Source organism: Aotus nancymaae, unplaced genomic scaffold, assembly GCF_030222135.1.
Source record: "Aotus nancymaae isolate 86718 unplaced genomic scaffold, 86718_ANA_hifiasm-v0.15.2.pri h1tg000018l, whole genome shotgun sequence".
Classification (NCBI taxonomy): Eukaryota; Metazoa; Chordata; class Mammalia; order Primates; family Aotidae; genus Aotus; species Aotus nancymaae.
In genome coordinates, this window is record NW_026988430.1 from 23,740,453 (window position 1) to 23,753,249 (window position 12,797).

Genomic DNA, 12,797 nt, shown 5'->3' on the forward strand with positions numbered 1-12,797 from the left:
GATTTACTATACATTTTTTCTCTCAGATTACAAAGTTTATATTATATAACTGGGGTTCCCTAAATCGATTTCTTTTAAAACAGTCTTAAAGAGACCAGAAGTGAATACAAAAGAACTAAACAAAATAAAAAATGAGAATGTGCTGTAGCTGAAAGCTGTCTAAACCTGTAAGTCTCCAAGTTTCATACAAAAAAAAAAAAAAAAAAAACCCACAAAGAAAAACAACCAAAAAACCCAACGAAGCCAGGGGCGAGCGCGTGAACACAGACGCGGTGGGCACAGCGCGGGGCGGAGGTTAGCACCTGGAGACGACAGGCCTGCCGCCAGATAGGCCCCGGGCCCGGCCCGCCACCGAGAAGGCCTGAATCTCTGCGATTGTTTGAATGCATGTCTTCTGCGGTTTGTTTTTCTTTTCTTGTTTTTTTAAAAAATGACCAATGATGTTAATAAATAACTATTATATACACATAAGCTCGGGAAAGTGGCTCCCAAGGGCGCGGTGGCAGCAGCAGGGGCAGCGCTAGCCAGGCGGGGACACGCATCGGGCTGGACTTCCGTAGAAAATTGCCAAACCTTACAAAAAAGTCTCCTTTTGTTTTTTTAATCTTTTCTTGTTTTTTAAAGTTGAAGTAAAAACTTCAGTGTATGGAAACCTGCAGGCTGCACACACAGCCACGCCGTTCCCTCCGAGGAGCTCCGGACTTCACCACGTTGGAGAACATGACACCCCTCCTGGCTGTGACCCCACCTGTCCCCACCCCAAGGGTTCCACGCTCCGGGCTGGAGCTGCGATGACCTTTCGCTTAGGCCCAGCCTGGTCCCCACAAGCAGGCACATCTGTCCTCAGCCCTTCCAGAAAGAGGCAGCCGCGTCAGACACGAGGGTCAGAGCTTGAGGCCAAAATGACAGGGACAATACCTATTTGGAAAGCTAACAGCTTTCAAGTACGGTGCCCATGTCCGAGACAGTTCCTGGGAAAAGATTCTTTCTGGAGCTACAGACCAGGCTGGGCCTAAGCAAAGGGATTCCATGAGGCCCTTCGGTGCGAGTCTCACACGGTTTTCTGGGGTCATCGGGTTAGCATTTGAAGTTGCCATCTCCACGTGACTGAATTCAGTGATGAAGAAGACACTTTCTGCAGAATTCACACCTTCTCATCAAATCTAATGCACACACAAGATAGATCTCTGACCTATGAAAGCAAAAACTGGAAGATATCGTAACACTGAATGAAAAAGACCTGCACACCATGGAACAAAGGTAGTATATTAACCACAGAAGGGGCACGGCAGTCTCGGCGTGGGCGGCATCCATCTGTCCTGTTGTGTCCGAAGCCGGTTCATTCTGAGTTGCTGCTGTCAGAGCTGGACCCGCTGGAGCTGCTGCTCCCAGACTCGGAGGAGCTGCTGCTGCTGCGCCTGGAAGGGCCCCCTGAGGCTGCAGAGCCGGGCTTCTCTTTCCGGGCGGGCTTCTTGCTGTTGCTCAGCTGCCCGCTGACGTCCTGCAGACGCTTTTCCAGCTCCTTCTTCTTTTCCTGAGCTAGCTCCGCTTTCGACTTGGCTGCCTGCTTCTTCCCGCTTGCTGACAACGGTTTCCTTTGCTTTTTCTATAAACAAGACTTGACATATCGCTCCAGTTCCCGCAAAGTGGTGGGTTTCAGAGTCTCAAAGTCAATTTCTATCTCGTCGGGGTTGGAGTCCCTGAGCGAGGGCTCCCGAGACTGGATGATGTGTACCACCCGGCCCAGCTTCTCCCGGGGCAGCCGGTTGATGTCCAGGCTGAGCTGGCGCTTCTCATCGTAGCTCATGGGCAGGCCCTCCTCCTCTTCCTCCGAGTCGTAGGAGGCAGATGCCTGCTTGCCGCCTTTCTTCAGCTGCCTGCCCGCTGCGGTCGTGCTGTTGGCCTTCTTGGCAGGAGCCTTCTTCTGCTGGGCCTGCTTGGCAGGCGGGGCCGCCTTGGCCTTCTTCTCTTCCTCGGCCTTCACCTTGTGCTTCTCCTTCTCCTTCTCCTTGTCCTTCTTCTTCTTCTCCTTCTCCTTCTTCTTCTTTGGTTTGTTTACTGGGGCCTGAGACAGGGCGGCCAGCTGCTCATGCACGGCCTTCAGCTGCTCCTGCAGCTCCGCCAGCCTGGTGGCCCGCTCCTCCTCCGAGTCCGAGCTGCCCGAGTCCGAAGAGCTCTCCTCACTGCTGCGGCTGCTCTCGGAGCCCTTGCTCACCACGGGGGCTGCGGGGGCAGGCAGCGGTGGCGCCTCCACGGGCTCATCTGGCATCTTGGCAAACCTCATCTCAAACACATCCTGGAGCTTCCGGGCCATGGCCACCACCTCATGGTCTGGGGGACTGTATTTGTAGCAATTGGAGAACATGAGCCGGACGTCGGCAGCAAAGCCCTGTGCGTCTGGGTACTCCCGGCCATCCATCTTCCTTTTCACGGTGCTGAGGTCCATGGGGTGCTTGATGATGTCGTGGTAGTCATGCAGCTCCAGGGCCTCGGCGTCCACCGGCTTGTAGAAGGGCCAGGCGTAGGCCGCATGCTTCTTGGACAGCATCTCCCTGAGGATGCTGTCGCAGTAGCGCAGGTGCTCAGACAGCCTGCCCTTCTTGCCTGCGTGCTGGGGCACCTCGCCGTCCTCCAGGTCCTTCTTGGGAGGCTTAATGGGGCGGCCCCCACTCTCCCGCCGCGCCACCACTTTGGCCTGCTTGGGGTCCGACAACGGCGGGGGCGACTCGCTCCGGCTGGCAGTGATGGCAGACGTCGTGGGAGTGGTTGTGTCCGCTTTCCGCTTCACGCCCTTTTTCTTGACAACGGGCGGTGTAGGAGGAACCACGGGGACGATGGGTGTGGCAGGAGGAGGTGGGGCGGCAGCTGGGGGTACTGGGACCGATGTGATGTTTGCGGTGATGGTTGGTACAGGGGTGGCAGCGATGACGGGCGTCTGGGAGACAGTGGGGGGTACGCTCTGAAAGGGGGTCGCTGGGGAGACAGAGGACACGGCCGCCACTTGCTGTGTACCTGTGCTCTGGGCTCCCGCAGCTGGCTTCCGGCCTTTGCCCTTTGGAGCAGGGGGTAGTACTTCAACTTCCTCTTGGGGCATCTGGGCCACTTTTTGCAGAAAAATTTTCTCTAAGGCTTGGGCCATTAGCACTATATCGTCTGTGGGCTTGTTATAAATGTAACAATTTGTAAACATGGTGTTGAAGTCCTGCATACATTCGCTTGCACTCCAATAATAATTATTTTCTAGTCTCTTCTTAATAGTCCCCATATCCATTGGATTTTTTATTATTTTATGATAATCCGGCAGGTTCAATTTGATTGCGTCCACGGGCTGGTAGAAGGGCCAGGCAAACTGGTGTTTCCAGAGCGTCTTCACCACCACGTTCTGCATGTACTGCAGCTGGTTGGTCTTGCGGCCGGGCTTGCTGGGGTTGGAGACCTCTGGGGGCGGTGGGTTCACAGGGCCCGGGGCCGCCGGGATCCCCGCGGGGGTGACTGTCGTGGTGGTGGACATCCTCCGGCAGCTCACTCACTTTCTGTCACAGCAGCGGCTGGGAGAGGCCCTGGCTGCTTCTATGCTCCCTGAAGAGGCGAGACGTCCCATTTCCGGGCTCAACCAGGCGACGGTTGGCCTCGCAGCTCCGGCGGCCGTCCCCTCCCAGCCCGCGTGGCCGGCTCCTCTCAAAAAACAAAGTTTGTATTTTATGCCTATAACCTTTCAAGGTGAGCTCTGCTCCATGGAGCCTTTCCGGAACCCATATTCCTTTCATCTTGTGACTCAGTCAGCCCTTGTTGAAATCCAGGTCACTTACAATTTGGGTTCCAGTCTGGGGATGTGAAGAGGAAAGCACATGGTGAAAATCCTGCTGCTTTGAGAATTATGACCCAGAAGTGGGGACATATCACTTCTGCTCATGTTCCATTGGCGAGAACATATTCTCATAGGCTCACCTAACCTCAAAAATGCCTTGGAAATGTGGTGCCCAGCTAGACTGCCATGTGCCTAGCTACCACTCTATTACTATGCAAGAGGGGGAGATGGATTTTGGTGAAGAGCTAGCCATCGTAAACCATGGCTGATGCCACACTCTTTTAATTCCTATCCCTGCTTGTCAGCTACTGTTGGCAAATGGCTCCAAAGTCTCCAAGTGTCTTCTCCTTACGCATGGTACTAGGCTTCCACTGCTGCATTATAAATTACCCCAAAACTTGACCAGGTGCAGGGGCTCACACCTGTAATCCCAGCACTTTGGGAGGCTGAGGTGGGCAGATCACTTGAGGTCAGGAGTTCAAGACCAACCTGGCCAACATGGTGAAACTCCATCTCTACTGAAAATACAAAAATTAGCTGGGCACGGTGGCAGGTGCCTATAATCCCAGTTACTTGGGAGGCTGAGGCAGAAGAATCGCTTGAGTCCGGGAAGCGGACTTTGCAGTGAGCCAAGAAGAAGCCATTGCACTCCAGCCTGGGCAACAGAGCAAAACTCCATCTCAATAAATAAATAAATAGCCCCCAAACTTAGTGATTTAAACAATAACTGACAAGTGAAGGTGATAGAGCAGAAAGATGACATCCCTGAGCCTCGGACTGAACTAATACCGCCCCAGAATGCCTTATTATGAAGGTAATAAATTCTCCAATTGTTTAAGCTGTTTTGAGCTGGACTTTCTTTTATTTACCAGCTGAAAGCAACCTACTTGATACATATTTGTACATACATGTTGTACCAATCAGGATGAAGTAAATTAGGCTACCATAACCCATGAAATCCCAGTAATTTTAAATAGTAAAGGCTGATTTCTCCTTCGTGCTGCTGGCCCATCACAGGTTGCCAGGGGCTGTGCTCTTTGTCATGCTCACACTAGGACATCAGCTAATGGAGAAGCCACTATCTGAAACGTTGGTGATCGCCATGGCAGGGAGAAAGAGAGCACTGGATGGTCTTGTACCGATCATTAAATGCTTCCTCCTAGAAGTGACACAGATCACTTCAGCTCACAACTCATTGGCCCCATGTAACTGAAAGAGACCAGGAAGTGCAGGCCTATCACGTGCCAGAAGGCAAAGAGCTAGGAATATTTGAGGAACAGCACTAATGACTATAACACATATGTATTTTAAGTTTATACATTTTCCTCAAAATACTGCTTTAACTGCTCCTTAGAAATTTTACCCAAGACTTTATCATTTTAAAATAAGCATCTCATTTTAGAATAGTTTTATTTTTTATTTATTCTTATTTTTATTGTTTTTTTACATTTAACACCAAGAAATCAAGAATAGTTTTAGATTTAAAGAAAAATTATATGTAGATAGGAACTGGAAAGTTACCATATAACCCCTCTCAATTTCTCTTACTTAATGTCTTATATTAATGTGATATATTTGTCATTGTTAATGAACCACAATATGTTATTATTATTATTATTGCTCTGTTACCCAGGCTGGAGTGCAGTGGTGCAATCACATCTCACTGCAGTCTTGACCTCCTGGGCTCAAGTGATACTCCTGCCTCAGCCTCCCGAGTAGCTGGGATCACAGGCACACACCACCATACCTGGCTAAGAGATGGGATCTCTCTATATTGCCCAGGCTGGTCTTGAACTCCTGGACTCAAGTGATTCTTCTACCTCAGCCTCCCAAAGTGTTGGGATTACAGGCATGAACCACCTCACCCAGCTTCAACACATTATTATTAACTAAAGCTCAGACTTTAATTCAGATTTCCTGCTTTTACCTGATGTTCTTTTCCTTTTTCTTTTTGGAATATTTATTATTTTATTTATTATATGAGTTCTGGGAGAGAAAGGAGCAATGTAAAATCTAGCAATCCCTAGTGGTATATATCAAAAAGAAAGAAAATCAGTATTTCCAAGGGACATTCACACTCCCATCTTTACTGTAGCACCATTCTCAATAGCCAATACATGGAATCATCCTAAGTGTCTATCCACAGATGAACGGATAAAGAAAATGTGTTGTATATACACAATAGAATATTATTCAGCCACCAAAAAGAATAATCCTCCTGTCAATTGCAACAACATGGATGGACCGAAGGAAGCTAAAGTCCTTTCTTGATTCCGGGATCCCATCCAGGATGCTGCCTTACATTTAATCATTATGCCTCCTTTGGATCCTTTTGGCTGTGACAGTATCTCTGGTGTTCCTTGTTTTTCATGACCTTAACGGTTTTAAGGAGTACTGGTCAGGTATCTTGCAGAATGTTTCTCAAATGGGATTCATTTGATGTTCCTCTCAGGTTTACAGTGAGGTTATATTTGTTTGTTTTTTGAGATGGAGTCTCGCTCTGTTGCCCGGGCTGGAATGCAATAGCTCCATCTCGGATCACTGCAGCTTCTGCCTCCCGGGTTCAAGTGATGCTCCTGTGTCAGCCTCCTGAGTAGCTGGAATTACAGGCGCTGGCCACCACACCCAGCTAATTTTTGTATTTTTGTAGAGACAGGGTTTCACCATGTTGACCGGGCTGGCCTTGAACTCCTAACCTCAGGTGATCCACCTGCCTCAGCCTCCCAAAGTGCTGGGATTACAGGCGCAAGCCACAAGGTTATGGTTTTTTTGAGAGGAAGATCACAGAAGTAAAATGGCATTCTCGTGATGTCATACCAAGGGCTTATACTACCGATAGGATATTGCTATTGATGTTAACCTTGATCACATGGCTGAGGCAGTGCTTGTCAGCTTCCTCTACCATAAAGTTACTCCTCCTCCATCACCCCTTCCATAATGTACTTTTTTTGTTGTTGTTAGATGGAGTCTTGCTCTGTCACCCAGGCTGGAGTGCAGTGGCGCAATGTTGGCTCACTGCAACCTCCACCTCCTGGGTTCAAGCAATTCTCCTGCCTCAGCCTCCTGAGGAGCTGGGATTACAGGCACCCGCCAACAGGCCCATTTAATTTTTGCATTTTTAGTAGAGACGAGGTTTCACCATGTTGGCCAGGCTGGTCTTGAACTCCTGACTCAAGTGATCCACCCGCCTTGGCCTCCCAAAGTGCTGGGATTACAGGCGTGAGCCACCGCACCCAGCCCATAACGGACTCTTTGGAAGGAAATCACTATGTTAAGCCCACATATAAGGAACAGGAAGTTATTTATGTTGCACCTCCTGGAAGGCAGAGCCTTTACATAAATTCATTGAAATTCCTCTGCACAGGAGGTTTATCTATTCTCCTCATTAATTTATTTATTCAGCCATGTATTTATATCAGTATGGATTCGTGGATATTTATTTACTTTGGATTGTAATCCAATACTGTGTTATTTATTTTGTTGCTCAAATTATGCCAGTCTTGGCCACTGGGAGCACTTTCAATGGGCTCCTGTGTGTTTTCCACATACCCTCATCAATGTGAGTTGTTTTATATCTGAGCATGTCCTTATTTTTTGGCTCATTTTGTACATTTCGTACATTTCCTGCCCGGTCCTAGAATCAGACGTTTCTCCAAGAACTCTGGTTCTTTTCACTGGAGAATGGTATTAGAAACCAAGATCTGAGCGCTAGATGTGATTGTTGCTACTGGTGGTCATTGCTTCTAGGCCCTCAGCTGGCAAGGCAAAGAAATATATGTGTGTATACTGACCATGTATCCACACATATCTATACAAAATTCTATATATAATCATCTGTATTTCTATTAAGCTAAATATAAGTTCATCCAATGTCTCCAACTCTCATCCGTTACCACATAGAACGTTCAAGTTCAAGTTCAATGCCTTGCTAATGTATAACCTCCCACTATAACAACTCACTGGGATCAGGGAAACTCTGGCTCCCATCCATTTACTTAAATGTTGAATTCAACAAACCCCTGTAACACAGGTTTCCCTGTATAACAAGTCTGCACATGTACCCCTGAACCTAAAATAAAAGTTTAAAAAAGTTCAATTCCAGTATACATAGATAGTGGTTCGGAATTTTTAATCTTTTCATTATTATTATTATTATTTGAGATGGCATCTTGCTCCTTCTCCCAAGATTGCAACGGTGTGATTGTGGCTCGGTGCAACCTCTGCTTCCCACCTTCAAGCAATTCTCCTGCCTCATCCTCCTGAGTAGCTAGAATTACAGGCATGCACCATCATGCCCAGCTAATTTTTATGATATTAGTAGAGATGGGGTTTCTCCATGTTGGCCAGGCTGCTCTTGAACTCCTGGCCTCAGGTGATCCACCCACCTCTGCCTCCCAAAGCACTGGGATGACAGGTGTGAGCCACTGCTCCTGGCCTCATCATCATTTAGTTCTAAATATTTAATTAATTGTCATTGATTTACTCTTTAACTGTGAACTATTTAGAAGTTTGGGGTTTTTTTGTTTCATAATATAGAAATATTTGATAGCTTGCTTTCTCTGTGGTTGATTTCTAATTTTGCATTTTGGTCTGAAACATGTTCTGTATAATGCTGATTCTCTGGAATGTTTTGAGAGTTCCTCTGTGATCTAATATATAGTTCTGGAAACAGTTCCATGTGTGACTGGGGAAAAATGGTATACATTTTGGTCCATCTACTCTATGCCATTAAAAACATCATTATGAAAATGTAGAAAGTACACAAATGTTTGAGATAATATGAAATGGAAAAAAAAAAAAAACCGTGAAACACATGTGATATTAGCAGCTATGTAAAATCTTCAGGTGTAAAAACAAAGACTGGAAAAGAACAAATGAGAGTGAAAATAAGCATTGACTACTAGTGGTAATTTTTTTCTCACCTCAAAATTGTATTTAGTGTTGTTTTATTGTGTCTATAATTTACAGAACTCTAAAAAAAGTTTATCCTGGAAAATATTGGTTTGGATAAATTAACAAAGGCTTAAGAGCATTTAGTACCATAGCCTTTTTTTTTTTTTTTTTTTGAGACAGGGTCTCGCTCTGTTGCCCAGGCTGTAGTGCAATGGTGTGATCACAGCTCACTGCAACCTAAAATTCCTGGGCTCAAGCAATCCTCCTGCCTCAGCCTCTCAAGTAGCTAGGACTATTGACATATGCCACCATATCTGGCCAATTTTTAATATTTTTTTTTAGAGATGAGCTCTCACTATGTTGCCCAGGTTGGTCTAGAAGTCCTGGCCTCAATAAATCCTCTTGCCTCAGCCTCCCAAAGTACCAGGATTACAGACACGAGCCACCACACTCAGCCAACAGACATTTTTTGAGCTCTTGCTATGTGTGGGGTACCAGGCTAGATCTTAGGGATCCAGAAATGCCAAGTCGGGGTCACTTTCCTCAGTTTCTAACTCTGAATGTCAGGGACGTGAAGTTCAGAAGGGGCAGACCAAGCACGAGGAATTCCTATATAGGGTGCATAGTGAGAGGGGCCCAGAGAGGTCCATATATGGTGCGGCTGTAAGACATGACTGGGAGAAATTAATTTAGACTCAGCGTGCGGAGAGGAGGGTATGCAAAGTTTATGGTGGAATTCATAGAGGAGCTTAAGGGGTTAGACACAGGGAGGAACTACAGGCAAAAGGGAGATCTTGAATAATACTAAAATTTGACATTAGTGTAAGATTTTATAGTTTACACACCCTCTTTGCACACACACACAAGCTCATTGCTTTTTACCTATATTTATGCTATTTACCCTGTGATGCAGGTATTACTGTTTTTATACCCACTTTTAGAGTTGAAAACTAAGGTTCAGAGAGGGAAAGCAACTTGTCCAAAGTTACACAGCTGGAAAGTGACAGAGCCAGGGCTCAGATACTAGTTTTCTCACTCCAGGTAGAGGTTTCTTCATGTAAACCCCTCTTTGAAAATACCTGTTTGGCAATGCACTTAAAAAGACCCATAAAAATGGCTCATCAAAGCTGTCCCGCTCAGTGAGAGGAATATTATCAAGTGTCCTCTCAAGAAGGAGCTATTATAAACACAGAAATTGAGGACCAGAAAGTCAAGCTAGGTGGATGGCTGACCAGAGCTAAAACTGAGTTGGGTGTTTTGTGGAACTAGACTCTTGTCCTTTGCTGAGCACAGAAGGGGCCCGTCCAGCTACCCCAGAGCCCACCAGACCTTGGTGCTGGGAGCTCAAAGCCAATGAAGCCACTGGTTCATTCTAACCTAGCTCTGCAGCCCCTATCCACATAGTCCCTCAGACTGTGGAATGAATGAATGAATGAATGAATGAACAAAAATGTTGTGCCTCTTGCCTCCACCTTTTTCCCCACCACGCACCTACTTGGTGTGACAGCCCTGTTCTCCACTCCAAGGGCCAACCCCCAACATCCCTCCTCTACTATCTGCGGGGAATCTACTCAACATCTTCAGTCTGACTTCTCAACCAGACCCTTATCCCCTCCTCCTGCCACCTTCTCAGCTGCCCCCCAGTCTGGCCCTGGGAGGAGTGGAGGTTACCTGGGAACTAGCATTCCCAATGCAGCCCCCTAACAACACACACTCAGTTATTGACTCTCCCCCTTCTTCTCCCAAGTTTCTCATCTCACTGCCAAGCTGTCCTTTTAACTGACATGCTATGTGGCTTTTTTTTTTTTTTTGAGACGGAGTCTCGCTCTGTCATCCAGGCTGGAGTGCAGTGGTGCAATCTTGGCTCACTGCAGCCTCTACCTCCCAGGTTCAAGCGATTCTCCTGCCTCCACCTCCCAAGTAGTGGGATTGCAGGTGCCTACCACCACGCCTGACTAATTTTTGTATTTTTTGTAGAGACAGGTTTTGCCATGGTGGCCAGGTTGGTTTTGAACTCCTAACCTCAGGTGGTCTGCCTGCCTCGGCCTCCCAGTGTTGGGATTACAGGTGTGAGCCACCGTATCTGGCCTAACATGTTCTATGTATTTATTACAGACAATCTCAAATATATCTTAAAAGAGAATAGAGTGTGACTTCATTAATAAAAAACATATATTTATTGGACAAACACATATTTAATAAATATTTATTGGACACCTATTATGTGTCAAGCTTTGTGTTAAATGCTGGCAATACAGTGACAAGCAAAACAGCTATAGTTTCTACCCTGATAGAGTGTACAGCCTAGTCGGGGGGCAGACACTAAGAAGTATGCTTATAAATAAATAAATAAATAAATAAATATAGTTGTTCCTCTGTACCTGCAAGTTCTGTGTCTGCAGATTCAATCAACCAGGATCAAAAATATTCTTAAAAAAAAAAAAAGAATAAGCCAGTCACAGTGGCTCACACCTGTAATCGAAGCACTTTGGGAGGCCAAGGTAGAGAGATCTCCTGATGTCAGGAGTCCAAAACCAAAAAATACAAAAAAATCAGCCAGACGTGATGGTGGGCACCTGTAATCCCAGCTACTTGGGAGGCTGAGGCAGGAGAACTGCTTGAACCTGGCAGGTGGAGGTTGCAGTGAGCCAAGATTGTGCCACTGTACTCCAGCCTGGGCAATGGAGTGAAACTCTGTCTCAAAAATAAATAAAAAGAACACAGCAATTTAAAAACTGTAATATAACAACTATCTACGTAGCATTTACATTGCATTGGGTGTTATAAGTAGTAAGACTTGATTTAAAGTCCAAGGGAGGGTATGCGTAGGTTATATGTAAATATTATACTCCACCATTTTATACAAGGGACGTGAGCATCTTTGAATTTTGGTATCCGAGGGGAGTCCTAGAACCAATCTCTCACAGATACCAAAGGACAATTGTATGTGTGACAAGAGCTTTGAAAGGAAACAATATAATAGAAGAAGCCTACTCTATATGTGCACAGAATGCAGAGCTAGTAACAGCTCTGACGATCACAACACAGACACTGAAGTCTATACATTTCCCTGTAAGTACTGCTTTAACTGCACCCTGTAAATATTGACATTAAGTGCGTTCATTATCATTCAATTCTAAATGGTAATTTTTGTTGATTTCTTTTTAACCCACAGATAATGTCGAGGTGAAGTTTTTCATTTCAAAACATGTAGGGCTTTGGGAACTCTCTTTTGGTGGTTCATTTCTAATTTTATTGTATTATGGGCTGAGAACCATAACGTTCTGTGTATGGTAATTCTCTGGAATGTTTTTAAGACTTCTCTTGTGACCTAATAATTGTCCACACTGGGTTACCATTCCACATCCAACTAAATAAAAATACAGTCTATACATTTTGGTATATCAAGGTATATCGATGCCATTAAAAGGGTGATTAAAAAGATCATGAGAGTTGAGAGACGAAAAAGCTGCCCAGGAGAGAAACTGAAGGAAGAAAACGTGTGAGGGCTTGGGGCAGGAGGGAGCCATTGAAAGCCTAGACCGGCAGTGAGGCTGGGCCAGAGAGGCGGGAGCAGGCAGGCAGTGATAGGGGTCAGGTAGGCCGGGCCGATTTATAAATAAATAAAATGGAGAATAATATACGTGAATAATAACTGAATAGCATTACAAGAGCCAGTCATCACCTCCAGGCCCCAGTGGCCTCCCTCAAGAAAAGTACAGCGCAGCATAGACTTCCTCCCGAGCTGATTTGGAGTTTGGGGGTCAGAAAGATAACTCATAGGGCCAGCGCAGTCCGCGTCCCCTGGTTCCCGGCTCGGTTCCCTCCGCCCCCTCTGCCAGCCCCAGGTTCCTCACCTAGGGGTAAGAGCCACCTGTCAAGCGGTTCTGAGCTCTGGGGACAGACCTGGGGACAGACCTAAGGGCTGCGAGGCCAGCGTCTTAACCGGCCTGCAGAACTGCCAGCGCCCCGCCCCGCCCTGCTCCGCTTCTGGGTCATCTCTCTGCCTGTTGGGGGCGCTCCCAAGTGCGCGCCAGTGTGGGAGTGACGCGCCGCAGCTGCAGTGTGGCCAGAGCCTGGGTGCGAATGCAGCCGT

At 46.7% G+C, this 12,797-nt stretch overlaps 1 protein-coding gene across 1 annotated transcript; it reads right to left on the reverse strand.

The window, feature by feature from the left end:
• Nucleotides 1-642: 642 nt before the first annotated feature.
• Nucleotides 643-3,641, reverse strand: LOC110569075 (bromodomain-containing protein 3-like). The gene has a single exon (XM_064378047.1). The coding sequence runs from the start codon at nt 3,509-3,511 to the stop codon at nt 1,607-1,609; it is 1,905 nt and encodes a 634-aa protein (XP_064234117.1). The 5' UTR covers nt 3,512-3,641; the 3' UTR covers nt 643-1,606.
• Nucleotides 3,642-12,797: the final 9,156 nt, after the last annotated feature.